Source organism: Pseudophryne corroboree, chromosome 5, assembly GCF_028390025.1.
Source record: "Pseudophryne corroboree isolate aPseCor3 chromosome 5, aPseCor3.hap2, whole genome shotgun sequence".
Lineage (NCBI taxonomy): Eukaryota > Metazoa > Chordata > Amphibia > Anura > Myobatrachidae > Pseudophryne > Pseudophryne corroboree.
Window position 1 is genome coordinate 288,541,600 of NC_086448.1, and position 20,350 is coordinate 288,561,949.

General features: G+C 48.0%; 1 protein-coding gene across 4 annotated transcripts in view; it reads left to right on the forward strand.

Annotated features, from left to right (window-relative positions):
* Positions 1 to 896: 896 nt before the first annotated feature.
* Positions 897 to 20,350, forward strand: part of ULK4 (unc-51 like kinase 4) — a 1,561,547-nt gene continuing 1,542,093 nt past the window's right edge. For 2 of the 4 annotated variants that reach the window (XM_063922401.1, XM_063922403.1), the window contains exons 1-2: positions 898 to 1,282; positions 10,907 to 11,088. In XM_063922401.1, the coding sequence (XP_063778471.1) occupies positions 10,951 to 11,088 (138 nt within the window). In that variant the 5' untranslated portion in view covers positions 898 to 1,282; positions 10,907 to 10,950. Of the gene's footprint in view, positions 1,283 to 10,906; positions 11,089 to 20,350 lie in introns of all 4 variants that reach the window. The other 2 variants (XM_063922404.1, XM_063922402.1) reach the window with 2 other exon arrangements.

Consider the following 20,350-nt stretch of genomic DNA (forward strand, 5'->3'; position numbering starts at 1 on the left):
AGAGTTAAGATCAGTCGTGGGCTGATACTGTTTTGTTCATACTGTTAACTGGTGGCGTATATTCCATGTTATACGGTGTGGATGGTGTGGGCTGGTATGAATCTTGCCCTTAGATTAACAAAAATCCTTTCCTCGTACTGTCCGTCTCCTCTGGGCACAGTTTCTCTAACTGAGGTCTGGAGGAGGGGCATAGAGGGAAGAGCCAGTGCACACCCATCCAAAGTTCTTTATAGTGCCTATGTCTCCTGCGGAGCCCGTCTATACCCCATGGTCCTTACGGAGTCCCCAGCATCCTCTACGGACTAGGAGAAAAAGATTTACCGGTAGGTTTAAAATCTTATTATTTATTTTATGCAAAGTGCAGAGCATAGCTCTTCTCCTCCCGACTTCCCGAGAAACTCTGCTCCCGGGCTCCCGCTGTGCTGATTAAATCATTCCTGCTTAAACGGACATGTCACAAAGCCCTCTGCAATGGTAGCGTCTAGTTTATCTTCGTGGAGAGGACCTTTCCCATAACCCCCTGGGTCCATATCGCAATCTATTTGGAATAGTAAAGTTTGGCGAGCGAAGCCAGACACCGAGCCTGCAGCGTGGCGAGCGTCCACTGCTGCATAGAAAAAAAAATAACCCCAAATGAATGGAGAACGAAAAAAACATTTAGGTGCTGTAAGGGCGGAAGTTCTCTCCTGCCTTCTCGTTTTGTCACTTCCAGGTCCTGAGCACGAAGGTAACATAGACACAACCCCTCAGCCATTGGACGGGACTCTGAGGCACTCTGTGTCACGTGGTGCGGGAGTTTGGCTGCGTTGCACTGGAATAAGTTACATGTTACCATGGAAACACAATTACCTCCTGCCCAATGCACATGCTTATAAACAGAGCGTCCGGTCCTGCAGGTCTCGTTACTAAGGAAACGGAATCATCCATTGTATGCAGCATGAGGGGGAGGCGGCGCTGTGGAAATGTTGTATTTTGTTATCCTCAACAACTTCACTTTGAAGTTTAGAGTCCCTTAAAATAATCTGGTGAATACAATCACCGCGCTCTCCCCGCACACACTCTCTTCCGTTATTTCCTCTCTCTCACACAGCACGTGACCCATACAGCCCCCCGGAGGAGGTCGGAATCAGTCCCGTGTCCCGGCAGTTGGTGTGAGAGGTTGGGAGTTGTAGCACGGGCCAGCAGCAGGAGGAGGGGGGCAGCTGTGGGGTTGCAGAGGGGCTCAGTCATATCGGTTCCGGGTGTTGGTCCGGCAGCATCTCGGCCCGTGTACTGCATGCAGGTGTGTTCTCTCTCCTCCTTCCGCACTCACACACATTGCTGCACGCTGTCCCTGCCATCCGGTGTCAGCCAGGTGTCCGCTTTGTCCTGCATCCAGCAGTGACACCTTTCTGTCTCACTAGTGTGTGGCGCTATCACTTGCTGTATGCATTGGATAGTAATACACTATAGCAGGCATTCCCAACCACGGTCCTCAAGGCACACTAACAGTGCAGGTTTTAGTAATAGCCAAGCTTCAGCACAGGTGACTTAATTAGTAGCTCAGTTATTTTGATTTAACCATCTGTGCTGCAGCCTGGATATCACTAAAACCTGCACTGTTGGTGTGCCTTGAGGACCGTGGTTGGGAATGCCTGATCTATAGTATGTAGCTGTGTCACCAGGAGTAACTAGCTCTCCCAAGATTATAGTTTTGAACATGTTTTTAGACCAGCAGCAGCTTCTACATGTACAGGACAGTAGAGCTAATAGGAAAATTTAGATGTTGGGGGAGATGTACTAAGCCATGGAGAGAGAAGTATCCGCAAACCAGCTCTTATCGGTCATTTTTCAAACATAAGCTGTTAGGAGATGATTGGCTGCTACTTTAACTCTCTCCACTTTATCTCTTTACAAGGTTTAGTACTGCTGCCTTCTTTTTTTTTTTTTTTTTTACTTTTCCACTAAACATACTTTAATATGACTTGTATGCCGTATCCATATCTTACAAAAAGAGTTACGGTGTGTACACGCTAGCCGATCTGCTCCATGAGCAATTATTGTCAGTGCTTGCCCTTGAACTCCTTGGCAAACGACAAAGTTCATACACCCTGAATGATATCACTAACGATATTGTTCAGTGACGTCATCCTGCCACATTCCTGAACATGCAGTTTCTGACGATATGGTCTGATTGACCTGCATGTTCTTACTATAGGCGATATTGTTAACGACCTGTGAGTGTGCACATCGTTACCGATATAGTGCATATGCACTGGATGCAGAGGCAGAACTCTGGGAGGCAACGGAGTCAGCTGCCGCCGGGCTCCTGCTTTGAAGGGGGGCACCTCTCCTCCTGTACCGTGTGTTCAGCGACATTAATCCATTAAGTTAATTGACAGCAGCCGGTATCTCTTCCGTAGCCGACTTCCCCACTAGTCACTGCACCTTACAAATCACACCCCTTTATTATAGATATACTGGAAGCAGACACCTTACTGATTAAGCTATTTGCTCCTATAAAGGAAGCATGAGAATTCTATCTATATGAAGTTATTTCTCTGACGATTACACGTAACTTCATATAGTTAGAATTCTCATACTTCCTATGCAATAGCAGATATCTCCACCAGTAAGGTGCATGCTACCAGTGTAAAAGGTTGTGGGTTCTAATCTTGGATATGACACTTGTAAATTAATTGTCAGAGAAATAATCAGCATTGTGAGTGATTAAGCAGATCTATGTAGTGTGTGGTTGGACTCCTACATAGATCTGCCTAGTTGCAACGGATTTGTAGTAGATTCATGTAGTTAGAATTAGAGATGAGCGGGTTCGGTTTTACTCGGTGTTACTCGGATCTCAAAACGGCATCTTATTGGCTCACGGATGATATATGGGGGGGGGGGGGCACCAATATTTTTCTTGTCTCCGGGCAACCGGGATAAACTTATGCCACTGACTGGATGATATCGCTAACGATGTGTTGTTATCGTCCACATCGTTTAAAATATAATTTGGTGTGTACACACCCTAAACCCATTATTAAAGAAATAATCAGACTGTCAGGCTGTACATACAGCTGTGTGACAATGTGTAGAATTCATGTGAGGTAACTTCTAGTTTCAGATTTAACAGTAGTTAAGACGGGTACAGACTAGGCGATTTCTGCCTAAAAAATAAACGGTAACGACATAAATCGTTATTGTTTATTTTTAGGCTGAAATCTCCTAGTGTGTATGGGGGTAATATTGGTGTATGGTGTGCACTCCCACACGTTGTTCAGCGTTCGCTAATATTGAGCTGACATGCAGCTCAACCCGTCAATGTCGGGCTGAGATACATGTTCGGGAAAGCCGCCGGTGATGTCACTGAACATTTCTCTGACGTCCTAGTGGATGCTGGGAACTCCGTAAGGACCATGCTGGGAACTCCGTAAGGACCATGGGGATTAGCGGCTCCGCAGGAGACTGGGCACAAAAGTAAAAGCTTTAGGACTACCTGGTGTGCACTGGCTCCTCCCCCTATGACCCTCCTCCAAGCCTCAGTTAGATTTTTGTGCCCGGCCAAGAAGGGTGCACACTAGGGGCTCTCCTGAGCTTCTTAGTGAAAGTTTTAGTTTTAGGTTTTTTATTTTCAGTGAGACCTGCTGGCAACAGGCTCACTGCATCGAGGGACTAAGGGGAGAAGAAGCGAACTCACCTGCGTGCAGAGTGGATTGGGCTTCTTAGGCTACTGGACACCATTAGCTCCTGAGGGACCGAACACAGGCCCAGCCTCGGAGCTCGGTCCCAGAGCCGCGCCGCCGGCCCCCTTACAGAGCCAGAAACAAGAAGAGGTCCGGAAAAATCGGCTGCAGAAGACATCAGTCTTCAACAAGGTAGCGCACAGCACTGCAGCTGTGCGCCATTGTTACTCAGGCACACTTCACACTCCGGTCACTGAGGGTGCAGGGCGCTAGGGGGGGGGCGCCCTGAGCAGCAATGTAAAACACCTTGGCTGGCATAAATACACCACATATAACCCCCAGGGCTATATGGATGTATTTTAACCCCTGACAGAACTTACAAAAAAGCGGGAGAAAAGGCCGCCGAGAAGGGGGCGGAGCCTATCTCCTCAGCACACAGGCGCCATTTTCCATCACAGCTCCGCTGGAAGGACATCTCCCTGACTCTCCCCTGCAGTCCTGCACTACAGAAAAGGGTAAAAAAGAGAGGGGGGGCACTAATTTGGCGCAGTTTTAATACTTACAGCAGCTATAAAGGAAAAGCACATTTTATAGTGGTATTCCTGTCTATATATAGCGCTCTGGTGTGTGCTGGCATACTCTCCCTCTGTCTCCCCAAAGGGCTAGTGGGGTCCTGTCCTCTATCAGAGCATTCCCTGTGTGTGTGCGGTGTGTCGGTACGATTGTGTCGACATGTTTGAGGAGGAAAATGAGATGGAGGCGGAGCAATTGCCTATTATACAGTTGTCACCCCCTGGGGAGTCGACACCTGAGTGGATGAGCTTATGGAAGGAATTGCGTGACAGTGTCAGCTCGTTACGACAGACAGTTGACGACATGAGACAGCCGGCTACTCAGCTGGTGCCTGTCCAAGGGTCTCAAACGCCATCAGGGGCTTTAAAACGCCCGTTACCTCAAAGGGCAGACACAGACACGGATACTGACTCCAGTGTCGACGATGATGAGACAAACGTGACTTCCACTAGGGCCACACGTTACATGATTGAAGCAATTAAAAATGTATTGCATATCTCTGATAATACAAATACCACTAAAAAGGGTATTATGTTTGGTGAGAAAAAACTGCCTGTAGTTTTTCCTGTATCCGAGGAATTAAATGAAGTGTGTGATGAGGCGTGGGTTTCCCCCGATAAAAAACTGATAATTCCTAAAAGGTTATTGGCATCGTACCCTTTCCCGCCAGAGGATAGGGCACGTTGGGAAACACCCCCTAGGGTGGATAAAGCGCTCACACGTTTGTCAAAACAGGTAGCACTACCCTCTCCTGATACGGCCGCCCTAAAGGAACCTGCCGATAGAAAGCTGGAGAATATCCTAAAATGTATATACTTTCACACGGGTGTTATACTACGACCAGCAATCGCCTCAGCCTGGATGTGCAGTGCGGGGCTGGCGTGGTCGGATTCCCTGACTGAAAATATTGATACCCTAGATAGGGACAGTATATTACTGACTATAGAGCATTTGAAGGATGCATTTCTATATATGCGTGATGCACAGAGGGATATTTGCCGACTGGCATCAAGAGTTAGCGCGCTGTCCATTTCTGCTAGAAGAGGTTTATGGACGCGGCAGTGGTCAGGTGATGCGGATTCTAAAAGGCACATGGAAGTATTGCCTTATAAGGGGGAGGAGTTATTTGGGGTAGGTCTATCAGACCTGGTAGCCACGGCAACTGCTGGAAAATCCACATTTTTACCCCAGGTAGCTTCTCAACCTAAGAAGACGCCGTATTATCAGGCGCAGTCCTTTCGGCCCCATAAGGGCAAGCGGGCAAAAGGCGCCTCATTTCTGCCCCGTGGCAGAGGGAGAGGAAAAAGGCTGCAACAAACAGCCAGTTCCCAGGAACAAAAGCCCTCTCCCGCCTCCGCAAAGTCCTCAGCATGACGCTGGGGCTTTACAAGCGGACTCAGGCACGGTGGGGGCCCGTCTCAAGAAGTTCAGTGCGCAGTGGGCCCACTCGCAAGTGGACCCCTGGATCCTTCAAGTGGTATCTCAGGGGTACAAATTGGAATTCGAGACGTCTCCCCCTCGCCGTTTTCTAAAGTCTGCTTTACCGACGTCTCCCTCAGACAGGGAGGCAGTAATGGAAGCCATTCACAAGCTGTATTCCCAGCAGGTGATAATCAAGGTACCCCTCCTACAACAGGGAAAGGGGTACTATTCCACACTATTTGTGGTACCGAAGCCGGACGGCTCGGTGAGACCAATTTTAAACCTAAAATCCTTGAACACTTACATACAAAGGTTCAAATTCAAGATGGAGTCACTCAGAGCAGTGATTGCAAACCTGGAAGACGGGGACTATATGGTGTCTCTGGACATCAAAGATGCTTACCTACATGTCCCAATTTACCCTTCTCACCAAGGGTACCTCAGGTTTGTGGTACAGAACTGTCACTATCAGTTTCAGACGCTGCCGTTTGGATTGTCCACGGCACCCCGGGTCTTTACCAAGGTAATGGCCGAAATGATGATACTCCTTCGAAGGAAGGGAGTTTTAGTTATCCCTTACTTGGACGATCTCCTGATAAGGGCAAGATCCAGGGAACAGTTGGAAGTCGGGTTAGCACTATCTCAGATAGTGCTGCGCCAGCACGGTTGGATTCTCAATATTCCAAAATCTCAGCTGACCCCGACTCCTATTCCTAGGGATGATCCTGGACACAGTCCAGAAAAAGGTGTTTCTCCCGGAGGAGAAAGCCAGGGAGTTATCCGAACTAGTCAGAAATCTCCTAAAACCAGGCCAAGTCTCAGTGCATCAATGCACAGGGGTCCTGGGAAAGATGGTGGCTTCTTACGAAGCAATCCCATTCGGCAGATTCCACGCAAGAACCTTCCAGTGGGATCTGCTAGACAAATGGTCCGGGTCGCATCTTCAGATGCATCAACGGATAATCTTGTCACCAAGGACAAGGGTGTCTCTCCTGTGGTGGTTGCAGAGTGCTCATCTTCTAGAGGGCCGCAGATTCGGCATTCAGGACTGGGTCCTGGTGACCACGGATGCCAGCCTGAGAGGCTGGGGAGCAGTCACACAGGGACGAAATTTACAGGGCTTGTGGTCAAGCCTGGAGACATCACTTCACATAAATATCCTGGAGCTAAGGGCCATCTACAATGCTCTAAGCCTAGCAAGACCTCTGCTTCAAGGTCAGCCGGTGCTCATCCAGTCAGACAACATCACGGCAGTCGCCCACGTAAACAGACAGGGCGGCACAAGAAGCAGGAGGGCAATGACAGAAGTTGCAAGGATTCTTCGCTGGGCGGAAAATCATGTGATAGCACTGTCAGCAGTGTTCATTCCGGGAGTGGACAACTGGGAAGCAGACTTCCTCAGCAGACACGACCTCCATCCGGGGGAGTGGGGACTTCACCCAGAAGTCTTCCACATGATTGTGAACCGTTGGGAAAAACCAAAGGTGGACATGATGGCGTCCCGCCTCAACAAAAAACTGGACAGGTATTGCGCCAGGTCAAGGGACCCTCAGGCAATAGCTGTGGACGCTCTGGTAACACCGTGGGTGTACCAGTCAGTGTATGTGTTCCCTCCTCTGCCTCTCATACCCAAGGTACTGAGGATCATAAGAAGGAGAGGAGTAAGGACTATACTCGTGGCTCCGGATTGGCCAAGAAGGACTTGGTACCCGGAACTTCAAGAGATGCTCACAGAGGACCCGTGGCCTCTACCTCTAAGAAAGGACCTGCTTCAGCAGGGACCCTGTCTGTTCCAAGACTTACCGCGGCTGCGTTTGACGGCATGGCGGTTGAACGCCGGATCCTGAAGGAAAAAGGCATTCCGGATGAAGTCATCCCTACCCTGATCAAAGCCAGGAAGGATGTAACCGTGCAGCATTATCACCGTATTTGGCGTAAATATGTTGCGTGGGGCGAGGCCAGGAAGGCCCCTGCAGAGGAATTTCAACTGGGTCGTTTCCTACATTTCCTGCAAACAGAACTGTCTATGGGCCTAAAATTAGGGTCCATTAAGGTTCAAATTTCGGCCCTGTCGATTTTCTTCCAGAAAGAACTGGCTTCAGTTCCTGAAGTTCAGACGTTTGTCAAGGGGGTACTGCATATACAGCCTCCTTTTGTGCCTCCAGTGGCACCTTGGGATCTCAATGTAGTTTTGGGGTTCCTAAAATCACATTGGTTTGAACCACTCTACACTGTGGACTTAAAATATCTCACTTGGAAAGTGGTAATGTTGTTAGCCCTGGCTTCAGCCAGGCGTGTCTCAGAATTGGCGGCTTTATCCTATAAAAGCCCTTACCTAATTTTTCATACGGACAGGGCAGAATTGAGGACTCGTCCTCAATTTCTCCCTAAGGTGGTTTCAGCATTTCACTTGAACCAGCCTATTGTGGTGCCTGCGGCTACTAGGGACTTGGAGGACTCCAAGTTGCTGGACGTAGTCAGGGCCCTGAAAATATATGTTTCCAGGACGGCTGGAGTCAGGAAATCTGACTCGCTGTTTATCCTGTATGCACCCAACAAGCTGGGTGCTCCTGCTTCTAAGCAGACTATTGCTCGTTGGATTTGTAGTACAATTCAGCTTGCACATTCTGTGGCAGGCCTGCCACAGCCAAAATCTGTAAAAGCCCATTCCACAAGGAAGGTGGGCTCATCTTGGGCGGCTGCCCGAGGGGTCTCGGCTTTACAACTTTGCCGAGCAGCTACTTGGTCAGGGGCAAACACGTTTGCTACATTCTACAAATTTGATACCCTGGCTGAGGAGGACCTGGAGTTCTCTCATTCGGTGCTGCAGAGTCATCCGCACTCTCCCGCCCGTTTGGGAGCTTTGGTATAATCCCCATGGTCCTTACGGAGTTCCCAGCATCCACTAGGACGTCAGAGAAAATAAGAATTTACTTACCGATAATTCTATTTCTCATAGTCCGTAGTGGATGCTGGGCGCCCATCCCAAGTGCGGATTGTCTGCAATACTTGTACATAGTTACAAAAATCGGGTTATTATTGTTGTGAGCCATCTTTCAGAGGCTCCTCTGTTATCATGCTGTTAACTGGGTTCAGATCACAGGTTGTACGGTGTGATTGGTGTGGCTGGTATGAGTCTTACCCGGGATTCAAAATCCTTCCTTATTGTGTACGCTCGTCCGGGCACAGTATCCTAACTGAGGCTTGGAGGAGGGTCATAGGGGGAGGAGCCAGTGCACACCAGGTAGTCCTAAAGCTTTTACTTTTGTGCCCAGTCTCCTGCGGAGCCGCTAATCCCCATGGTCCTTACGGAGTTCCCAGCATGGTCCTTACGGAGTTCCCAGCATCCACTACGGACTATGAGAAATAGAATTATCGGTAAGTAAATTCTTATTTTTTCTTGAACAATAACGTTCAGTTTGTACGCACTATATCCACACACAGAAAAGATTGTGGTACTGCGCTTACAGAAAAGAAAAAAGTTATTTCTGTCGGTGCTGCTGAAGGGAGTGGAGCTACTACCCTGCTCCACCAAATTAGAAGCACGGAAACACAAGTTTTTTTCCCCAGCGCACAGAACAGAATATGGCAATTACCGAAACACTCAATGCAATAAATTTGTTTCGTATTCACAATTCTTTTTTAATCTATTTTATTGAAAAAAAATTCTTGAAAAAATTCAAAGGATGGTTGAGTTTTCAGTTTAAAAACCACATTAAAAAATTATACATGTGACTACCTATTACCGGTAAACAAAAACATGACAAGAACAAACATAGAACATATAATTGGGGGTAAAAAATCAATGGCTAAATATAAAATGATTACTATGCCCCACAGTACTTGAGTGGTCTCCAGTATACAAGTTAAATCTAAATAATTCTAATAGAAGAGACGCGCTAATCAGCGGCTTATGCTGCTTTCACATCGCAAAACCTGCTTTTGAAACGGTTCTTAAAACGGGTCTGAGCAGTTAAACCCCCTTCACATCGCATGTTGTAACCAGTATATTACCATTTCATTACCGTTTTGGTACCTTTCACACTGAACCCGTTTCACCCATACAAAACAGTGGTTGTCATTTTATATGTTTATTTCCTGCTTCTGCCTGGTGAGATCACACATGGAGACAGATTATCACCTTCTGGGGCTTGCAAATACCGTTTCAGACCCTTTCACACTGCACAATTAAACGGGTCTGAAACGGGTAGGACCCTGCTTTTTTACCGTTTCAAAATACCGGTATTTTGTAAACGGTAAATTGAAGGTGACCCTTTCACATCGCAGCTCGAACCGTTTAGGAAGCCAGTAAAAACGGCAAATTACCGGATACAAGCTGCGATGTGAAAGGGGTATTACTCTCTCTATAGAAATTGATTTTGTCACTACTGGTGTGCTTTCCAGGAGTAATCCTTATATGTACACCCTCTTAGTTAAATTATAGAGCACCAGGCGTGGTTGATCTTCCCAGTCACAATCAAGTGCATGTAAACAGTCACTGGTATTGCACTATTGAGATATCTTTTCCAGTTGGAAAATACCTTAAGGGACGTCCAATAAATGTCCTGCACACGGGAGGGCACCCTGGCTGTGTAATCCTCCGCACTGATGAACGGGGTCCGGAGTCCGCCGGCGGAGATCCCGTGCACGCTGCCAATAGCGCTACACAGCGTTGCTCGGGATCGATGTTATCTGCGATCTACGCGTTTCACCTGAAAAAGGCTTCGTCAGGATTGCAGAAATCTGTTCTGTGCGCTGGGGAAAAAACCTTGTGTTTCCGTACGCACTATATCGTTGAACGCTATATCTTTCAACAGTATAGTCGTTCACCAACAGCATTTAAACCGCCTAGTGTGTACCCGCCTTTACATATATAGTTATAATAGATTTATTATTATTATTAGCTTCTACATAAGGTTCTAGGAGAATCTGTTATTTTTTAGAAAATAATTGAAACCAGTAGAGCATTGTGTAAATCAATTCCGGCCTGGAGACCATTGTTTCTAGCTACCACCTTTGAAGTCAGCTATTGACACTAGCCACCAGAACTGAAGGTCTGCTTTGTATGCCAAGCATGTGTCTCTTGTACAGTAACCGTGTATGGTAACGTCTACTTCGTTTACCAACTTTCACATTGGGTTTTGTATACTGCCCTATAAAATGGGCGCTGATCTGTAGTCGCCAGAATGAGGGGGCGTTTTTATAGTGAAACTGAAATAATTTGCCTTTTGGTTGGAATTTTGCAGGTGATAAATACAGTGTTTCTTATATTGATCAATCCAGTTGGAGAATGGAGAACTACATACTTTATGACGAAGTTGGAAAGGGAAGCAAGTCAGTTGTATACAAGGGTAGAAGAAAAGGCACAATCAATTTTGTTGCAATACTTTGCATAGACAAAAGTAAAAGAGCAGAGATTACAAATTGGGTAAGTACAACTATGCAGTCTTTAACAGATGTAAATAGTGCATGAACTGCTGCTATTAGAAAAAAATAAGGTATATTAGGAGCCCGGGTGCTGACATAGCATAAGGGTAAATTAGCTCAGAGAATATTAGGTATAGCAGCCAGAATGCGGCTTGACTACATCATGTGTGAAGAGTAAATTTACTAAGATCAATAAGGAAAAGGAGAAAGCAAGAGGTAGAATAGAGAGGAAGGAAAAAGACATGAGATAAGTACTGGAAAAAATGCACAGGTACAACATGCATAGAGCGGTAATCTGCCCCAACTGTACACAAATGAGAAATAAATAAAAAAATAACATAGCATTAAACATCTGAAAAAAAATGATAAAAATCTGAAAAAATAAGAGCTGAAAAAAAATGTATGTGTCCAAATGTAAAAATATGTGTGTGTATATGTATTACGTATAGGCAGAAATCTACTGCTACTCGGCGGCAGATAATAGATACACAAAAGGTGCTGGGCTCATATTAAGCCAGTATAAGTGAAGAAAATGGAGAAAGTCATGTACTATAAAGACAAGAAAAGTCCAAAGTATATGGGTACATATCCCCAGTATGGACAGACTGTTGAATGGAAACCCAAGTGTGTATATCAGTATGGTAGTCCGATGGATCCATAATCCAAGAAAGTGAGACCAAAAGACATACTGAGGACGTGATTATAAATTGACAGAGACACCAAATTGTCACAATCCGGGTAACTAAACGCCGTTTTCTACCAGTTAGGTGTCTCCTGAGATTGGCTCAGCGTGCCAGGGCTGGGTCATAACTATGTTTTGTTTCACATTTCATTTGGTGTTACACGCAGCACTGCCTCAGCGGCCTTCTCAGCGTTTTCACTTATCTTTAGTATGGCGCTCTCAGTCCCGCTATGACCGTCACCGCCGCGCCTGTGATCTTGCCGCATGGAAGCTCAGTGTGGCATCCTCTGTGTGCCGCGGCCGCCGCCATCCCTGTGGCTGCTGTGCGTGTGTGGGAGAGCCTGGAGTCTTCTGCTGCTGCGATCACCGCCACCATTGCTGTTTGGCACATGGTTCTTCAGATCATCTTTCCCCTTCAAACTCTGTCACGGGCGCAGCCATGTTGGATGAAATCACATGTCACTCTTCTCACCAATCTGCAGCGCTGCTGGTGCCTGTGTGTATTTGTTAGCCAATGCCTGCTCTCCAGCAGGTATAAATATCCTGTCCCAGCACCCAGGAAATGGTCAGTGCTTCAGTTGTCTTCCCAGTGATTCCAGTCTTCAGCTTCACTAGAGACTTCTCTGTGGTTACACTCTGCGGTACAGCCTGACTCTCTTGCTATTACATCCTGCGTGGGCAGAGTGTATGCCTCGGCTTCCAGCAGCTTTTCTCCAGCGGTACTTTCCTCTCACTGTTTTCAAGAATCCGCTATTACAGTCAAGTGCTATTTCTATGATCCCTAGCATCACTTAAATGCTTTACCTACGATCCCTAGAGTCGCTTAAATGCTTTACCTACGATCTCTAGCATCATAAAATAAGATTTTACTTACCGGTAAATCTATTTCTCGTAGTCCGTAGTGGATGCTGGGGACTCCGTAAGGACTATGGGAATAGACGGGCTCCGCAGGAGACAGGGCACTTTAAGAAAGAATTTAAATACTGGTGTGCTCTGGCTCCTCCCTCTATGTCCCTCCTCCAGACCTCAGTTAGAGAAACTGTGCCCGGAAGAGCTGACAGTACAAGGAAAGGATTTTGGAATCCAGGGCAAGACTCATACCAGCCACACTAATCACACCGTATAACTTGTGATAAACTTACCCAGTTAACAGTATGAACAACAACAGAGCATCAGATCAACCCTGATGCACTATAACATAACCCTTATGCAAGCAATAACTATATACAAGTATTGCAGAAGAAGTCCGCACTTGGGACGGGCGCCCAGCAACCACTACGGACTACGAGAAATAGATTTACCGGTAAGTAAAATCTTATTTTCTCTAACGTCCTAGTGGATGCTGGGGACTCCGTAAGGACCATGGGGATTATACCAAAGCTCCCAAACGGGCGGGAGAGTGCGGATGACTCTGCAGCACCGATTGAACAAACAATAGGTCCTCATCAGCCAGGGTATCAAACTTGCAGAACTTTGCAAAAGTGTTTGAACCAGACCAAGTAGCTGCTCGGCAAAGCTGTAATGCCGAGACCCCTCGGGCAGCCGCCCAAGAAGAGCCCACCTTCCTTGTGGAGTGGGCTTTAACTGATTTTGGCAGCGGCAATCCTGCCGCAGAATGAGCCTGCTGAATCGTGTTACAGATCCAGCGAGCAATAGTCTGCTTTGAAGCAGGAGCACCCAGCTTGTTGGATGCATACAGGATAAACAGCGACTCAGTTTTCCTGACTCTAGCCGTTCTGGCTACATAAACCTTCCTTCAAAGCCCTGACCACATCTAGTAACTCGGAATCCTCCAAGTCACGAGTAGCCACAGGTACCACAATAGGTTGGTTCATATGAAAAGATGACACCACCTTAGGCAGAAATTGTGGACGGGTCCTCAATTCTGCTCTGTCCATATGGAAAACCAGATAGGGGCTTTTATGTGATAAAGCCGCTAATTCTGACACACGCCTAGCCGAAGCCAAGGCTAATAGCATGACCACCTTCCACGTGAGATATTTTAACTCCACGGTTTTAAGTGGTTCAAACCAGTGTGACTTCAGGAAACTCAACACCACGTTCAGATCCCAAGGTGCCACTGGAGGCACAAAAGGGGGCTGAATATGCAGCACTCCCTTTACAAACGTCTGCACTTCAGGCAGAGAAGCCAGTTCTTTTTGAAAGAAAATAGACAGGGCCGAAATCTGGACCTTAATGGAACCCAATTTTTGGCCCAAAGTCACTCCCGCCTGTAGGAAGTGAAGGAAACGGCCCAGCTGGAATTCCTCCGTGGGGGCATTCCTGGCCTCACACCAAGCAACATATTTTCGCCATATACGGTGATAATGTTTAGCCGTCACGTCCTTTCTAGCCTTTATCAGCGTAGGAATAACTTAATCCGGAATGCCTTTTTCTGCTAGGATCCGGCGTTCAACCGCCATGCCGTCAAACGCAGCCGCGGTAAGTCTTGGAACAGACAGGGCCCCTGTTGCAACAAGTCCTGTCTTAGAGGCGGAGGCCATGGGTCCTCTGTGAGCATTTCTTGCAGATCTGGATACCAAGTCCTTCTTGGCCAATCCGGAACAATGAGTATTGTTCTCACTCCTCTTTTTCTTATGATTCTCAGCACCTTGGGTATGAGAGGAAGAGGAGGAAATACATAAACCGACTGGAACACCCACGGTGTGACTAGTGCGTCTACAGCTATCGCCTGAGGGTCTCTTGACCTGGCGCAATACCTCTGTAGCTTTTTGTTGAGGCGGGATGCCATCATGTCCACCTGTGGCAGTTCCCCCCGACTTGCAATCTGCGTGAAGACTTCTGGATGAAGTCCCCACTCTCCCGGGCGGAGCTCGTGCCTGCTGAGGAAGTCTGCTTCCCAGTTGTCCACTCCCGGAATGAACACTGCTGACAGTGCGCTTACGTGATTCTCCGCCCAGCGAAGAATTCTGGTGGCTTCCGCCATCGCCACCCTGCTCCTTGTGCCGCCTTGGCGGTTTACATGAGCCACTGCGGTGATGTTGTCTTACTGAATCAGAACTGATTGGTCGCGAAGCAGGGTCTCCGCTTGACGTAGGGCGTTGTATATGGCCCTTAGTTCCAGGATATTGATGTGAAGGCAAGTCTCCTGACTTGACCGCAGACCTTGGAAATTTCTTCCCTGTGTGATTGCCCCCCACCCTCGGAGGCTTGCATCCGTGGTCACCAGGACCCAGTCCTGAATGCCAAATCTGCGGCCCTCGAGAAGGTAAGCACTCTGCAGCCACCACAGGAGAGACACCCTGGCCCTGGGGGATAGGGTGATCAGCCGGTGCATCTGAAGATGTGATCCGGACCACTTGTCCAACAGATCCCATTGAAAGGTCCTCGCATGGAACCTGCCGAAGGGAATGGCCTCGTATGATGCCACCATCTTTCCCAGGACTCGCGTGCAGTGATGCACCGACACCTGTTTTGGTTTTAATAGGTCTCTGACCAGTGTCATGAGCTCCTGAGCCTTCTCCATCGGGAGATAAACCCTCTTCTGGTCTGTGTCCAGAATCATGCCCAGGAAGGGCAGACGAGTCGTAGGAATCAACTGCGACTTCGGAATATTTAGAATCCAGCCGTGCTGTTGTAACACTTCCCGCTACGCTGATCAGCAACTGCTCTCTGGACCTCGCCTTTATGAGGAGATCGTCCAAGTATGGGATAATTGTGACCCCCTGCTTCGCAGGAGCACCATCATTTCCGCCATTACCTTGGTAAATATTCTCTGTGCCGTGGAGAGACCAAACCGCAACGTCTGGAATTGGTAATGACAATCCTGTACCACAAATCTGAGGTACGCCTGATGAGGTGGATAAATGGGGACATGAAGGTATGCATCCTTTATGTCCAGAGACACCATAAAATCCCCCACTTCCAGGCTTGCGGTGACCGCTCTGAGCGATTCCATCTTGAACTTGAATCTTTTCAGGTATATGTTCAGGGATTTTAAATTCAATATGGGTCTGACCGAACCGTCCGGTTTCGGTACCACAAACATGGTCGAATAATAACCCTTTCCTTGTTGAAGGAGGGGAACCTTGACCACCACCTGCTGAAGATACAATTTGTGAATTGCAGCTAACACTATTTCCCGCTCTAAGGGGGAAGCTGGCAGGGCCGATTTGAGGTATCGGTGAGGGGGCATCTCCTCGAATTCCAGCTTGTATCCCTGAGACACAATCTCTATTGCCCAGGGATCCACCTGGGAGTGAACCCACTTGTGGCTGAAATTTCGGAGACGCGCCCCCACCGGGCCTAGCTCCGCCTGTGGAACCCCAGCGTCATGCGGTGGATTTAGTGGAAGCCGGGGAGGACTTCTGTTCCTGGGAACTAGCTGTGTTGTGCAGCTTCTTTCCTCTGCCCCTGCCTCTGGCAAGAAAGGACGCACCTCGGACTTTCTTGCCTTTTTGTGAACGAAAGGACTGCATTTGGTAATACGGTGCTTTCTTAGGTTGTGAGGGAACATATGGCAACAAATTTGACTTTCCAGCAGTAGCTATGGAGACCAGGTCCGAGAGACCCTCCCCAAACAATTCCTCACCCTTGTAAGGTAAAACCTCCATGTGCCTTTTTGAGTCGGCATCGCCTGTCCATTGCCGAGTCCACAGGACCCTTCTGACAGAAATCGACATTGCATTTATTCTAGAGCCCAGTAGGCTAATGTCTCTTTGAGCATCTCTCATATACAGGACAGCGTCTTTTATATGCCCCAGGGTCATTAATATAGTATCCTTGTCCAAGGTATCCAGATCCTCAGAAAAGGTATCCGTCCATGCTGCTACAACACTACACACCCAGGCCGACGCAATTGCCGGCCCTAGTAAGGTACCTGAATGTGTATAAATGGACTTCAGGGTACCCTCTTGCTTTCTATCCGCAGCATCTTTTAGGGTGGCCGTATCCTGTGACGGTAGGGCCACCTTCTTGGATAAGCGTGTTAGAGCTTTGTCCACCCTAGGGGAAGATTCCCAGCGTAGCCTGTCCGTTGGCGGGAAAGGATACGCCATAAGCATCCGTTTGCAAATCTGCAGTTTTTTATCTGGAGATTCCCAAGCTTTTTCACATAATTCATTTAGCTCGTGTGAAGGGGGAAAGGTCACCACCTGCCTTTTTTCCCCATACATATGAACCCTCTTGTCAGGGACTGGGGTTTCCTCTGTGATGTGCAACACCTCCTTCATTGCTATAATCATATGACGTATAGCTTTAGCCAATTTAGGCTGTAACTTTGCATCATCATAGTCGACACTGGAGTCAGAATCCGTGTCGGTATCTGTGTCAACAATTTGGGATAGTGGGCGCTTCTGAGACCCTGACGGCCTCTGCGACATAGGATCAGGCATGGGCTGAGCCCCCGACTGTCCTAAGGTTTCAGCTTTATCCAACCTTTTATGCAAGGAATTAACATTATCATTTAAAACCTTCCACATATCCATCCAATCAGGTGTCGGCGCCGTCGGCTGAGACACCTCATTCATTTGCTCCTGCTCTGCTTCCACATAGCCTTCCTCGTCAAACATGTCGACACAAGCGTACCGATACACCACACACACAGGGGATGCTCTTTTTGAAGACAGTTCCCCCACAAGGCCCTTTGGAGAGACAGAGAGAGAGTATGCCAGCACACACCCCAGCGCTATATGTCCCAGGGATCACACAGTAACTTAGTGTTAACCCAGTTAGCTGCTGTATATAATGTTTTTGTGCCTAATTTATGTGCCCCCCCCTCTCTTTTTACCCTCTTCTACCGTGAATCTGCAGGGGAGAGCCTGGGGAGCTTCCTCTCAGCGGAGCTGTGGAGAGAAAATGGCGCTGGTGAGTGCTGAGGAAGAAGCCCCGCCCCCTCAGCGGTGGGCTTCTGTTTCGCGTTTCTGTGTAAAATTATGGCGGGGGCTCATGCATATATACAGTGCCCAACTGTATATATGCCCAACTTTTGCCAAGAGGTCCTAATTGCTGCCCAGGCCCCCCCTCCCCTACGCCCTGCTTCCTACAGTGACCGGAGTATGTGGGTTTAGTGTTCTTCTGCCGCCGATTTTGAAGTCTTCTTGCTTCTTTTACCCGGCTTCTGTCTTCCGGCTCTGCGAGGGGGACGGCGGCGCGGCTCCAGGATCGGACGACAAAGGGTGAGATCCTGTGTACGATCCCTCTGGAGCTAATGGTGTCCAGTAGCCTAAGAAGCAGGACCTATCTTTAGAGAGTAGGGCTGCTTCTCTCCCCTCAGTCCCACGCTGCAGGGAGTCTGTTGCCAGCAGATCTCCCTGAAAATAAAAAAAACTAACAAAATACTTTCTTACAGCAAGCTCAGGAGAGCTCACTAAACAGCACCCAGCTCGTCCGGGCACAGATTCAAACTGAGGTCTGGAGGAGGGACATAGAAGGAGGAGCCAGAGCACACCAGTATCCAAATTCTTTCTTAAAGTGCCCTGTCTCCTGCGGAGCCCATCTATTCCCATTGTCCTTACGGAGTCCCCAGCATCCACTAGGACGTTAGAGAAAGCACTTTAAGTCAACCCCTAGTTATTGGTTTCAAACCAGTAGGAACTCAGAGACTTTCTTTGACGGTTATTGTTTTGTTGCACCTTCTATGACTTTTATTATTTAATAAAAACCTTAAAGTTACCTCCAGCTGTCATGGTCACGCCTTCGGGCTTTGGTACTGCAGCCCCTGCGCATGTCTAGGAGTCCCATCTCACCTCATAAGTTCAGATACCCGTCAGCTCCTACAACTTAGGCTTCCCGCTACCAACACCAGCCCTCAGTTGTGACAGTAAGCACTGGCCTAATGGATCCGGTCGGAGATCAAGTCCAAGCGACCAGGCCAAGGCAAGAACAAGCAACCCACCTTGAACAGCTGGGAGGCTGCACTGGGCCATGTGATTCGCTGTCTCCAGGACCCCTCCCCCTGGCTGGATGAAATTCAAGCGACCCTCCGTAGGTCTGGAGCGTCCAGTGTGCCGACTGCAGTACCTACGGTGGTATCCCCACCCACTATACCCATTTTTGCTCCACGTCTCCACTTGCCGACACCTGCTAAATATGACGGATCCCCAAAAGCCTGTAGGCGTTTCCTAAACCAGTGCGAGATCCACTTTGAGTTGCAACCTGGCAGTTTTCCTACAGACTGCACTAAAGTTGCTTATATCATCTCCCTTCTCAGTGGCTCCGCCCTCACTGAGCATCATCTTTATGGGAAAGATCAGATACTCTGTCATCCTATTCTGACTTCGTGGCAACATTTAGACGCATCTTCGATGAGCCAGTTCGTGTGATATCTGCCTCTTCTGAAATCCTCAGGCTACGTCAGGGGACGCGAACCGTCGGCGAGTATTTAGTTCAGTTTCAAATTCTGGCTTCAGAACTTTCCTGGAATGATGACGCTCTTTACGCAGCCTTCTGGGGTGGCTTATCCTGACGAATCAAGGATGAGCTCGCTACCAGAGACTTACCTCTAACATTAAACAAGCTCATATCTCTCTGGACTAAAGTCGATCTGCGGTTCCATGAAACGGCAGTTGAGCGAGGAAGATCCACATTTCCTAAGACTTTTATTGCTTCCATTCCTCGTCTGCCATCTCCGCCTAGGGAGGAACCCATGCAGATAGGTGACTCTCGTTTATCCCCAGCAGAGCGTAGAAGATGCTTATCTAAACGCCTCTGCCTATATTGTGCTGCATCTTCCCATGTCATCAACGCTTGTCCTGAGTGTCCGGGAAAACTCCAAGTCCTAGCCCGCCAAGGAGAAGTCCGGATAGGAGTAACGAACTTCTCTCCATCTTTAAGTGTTTGCAATCTCTCAGTCTCACTTCAAGTGGCTCAGCATACCAGGAATCTTATTGCCTTGTTGGATTCCGGGGTGGCCGGAAACTTTATGACTGAGAAGTATGTAAAGCAGTGGTCCCTACCCACTGAGAGACTTATCTCCCATATCCTTGACTGCCGTGGACGGTAGTAGGATTTCCGATGCAGTGGTTATGTCCAAGACTCTACCTATCCATCTGAAGGTGGGAGCCTTGCATTCAGAACTAATTTATTTCCTAGTAATTCCAAAGGCCACTCATCCCGTGGTCCTGGGCCTCCCATGGCTCCGTCTTCACAATCCTCAAATTGACTGGAGTACTACCCATGTTCTGGCATGGGGTCCCTCCTGTTCTGAGACTTGTCTGTCTAAAGTGCTTCCAGTGTCTTACCAAAAAGGGTGCCAATCCCTCCAAATGGTCAGAAGAAGCTACCCAAGCCTTTCATCTGTTGAAACAAAGATTTGTCTCTGCTCTGTTATTAAAACAGCCAGATACTAGCTCACCCTTTACCCTGGAGGTGGATGCCTCTACTGTCGGAGTGGGTGCAGTCCTGTCTCAAAGAGCCACCCTGTGGTTTTTTCTCTCTGAAGTTTTCTCCGGCCGAGCCTAACTATGCCATTGGTGATCAAGAACTTTTGGCTGTCAAACTTGCACTGGAGGAGTGGAGATATTTGTTAGAAGGCGCTTCTCATACATCACCATTCTGACGGATCACAAAAATCTTTTGTATTTAAAAAAAACGCTCAATGTCTCAACCCTCATCAAGCCAG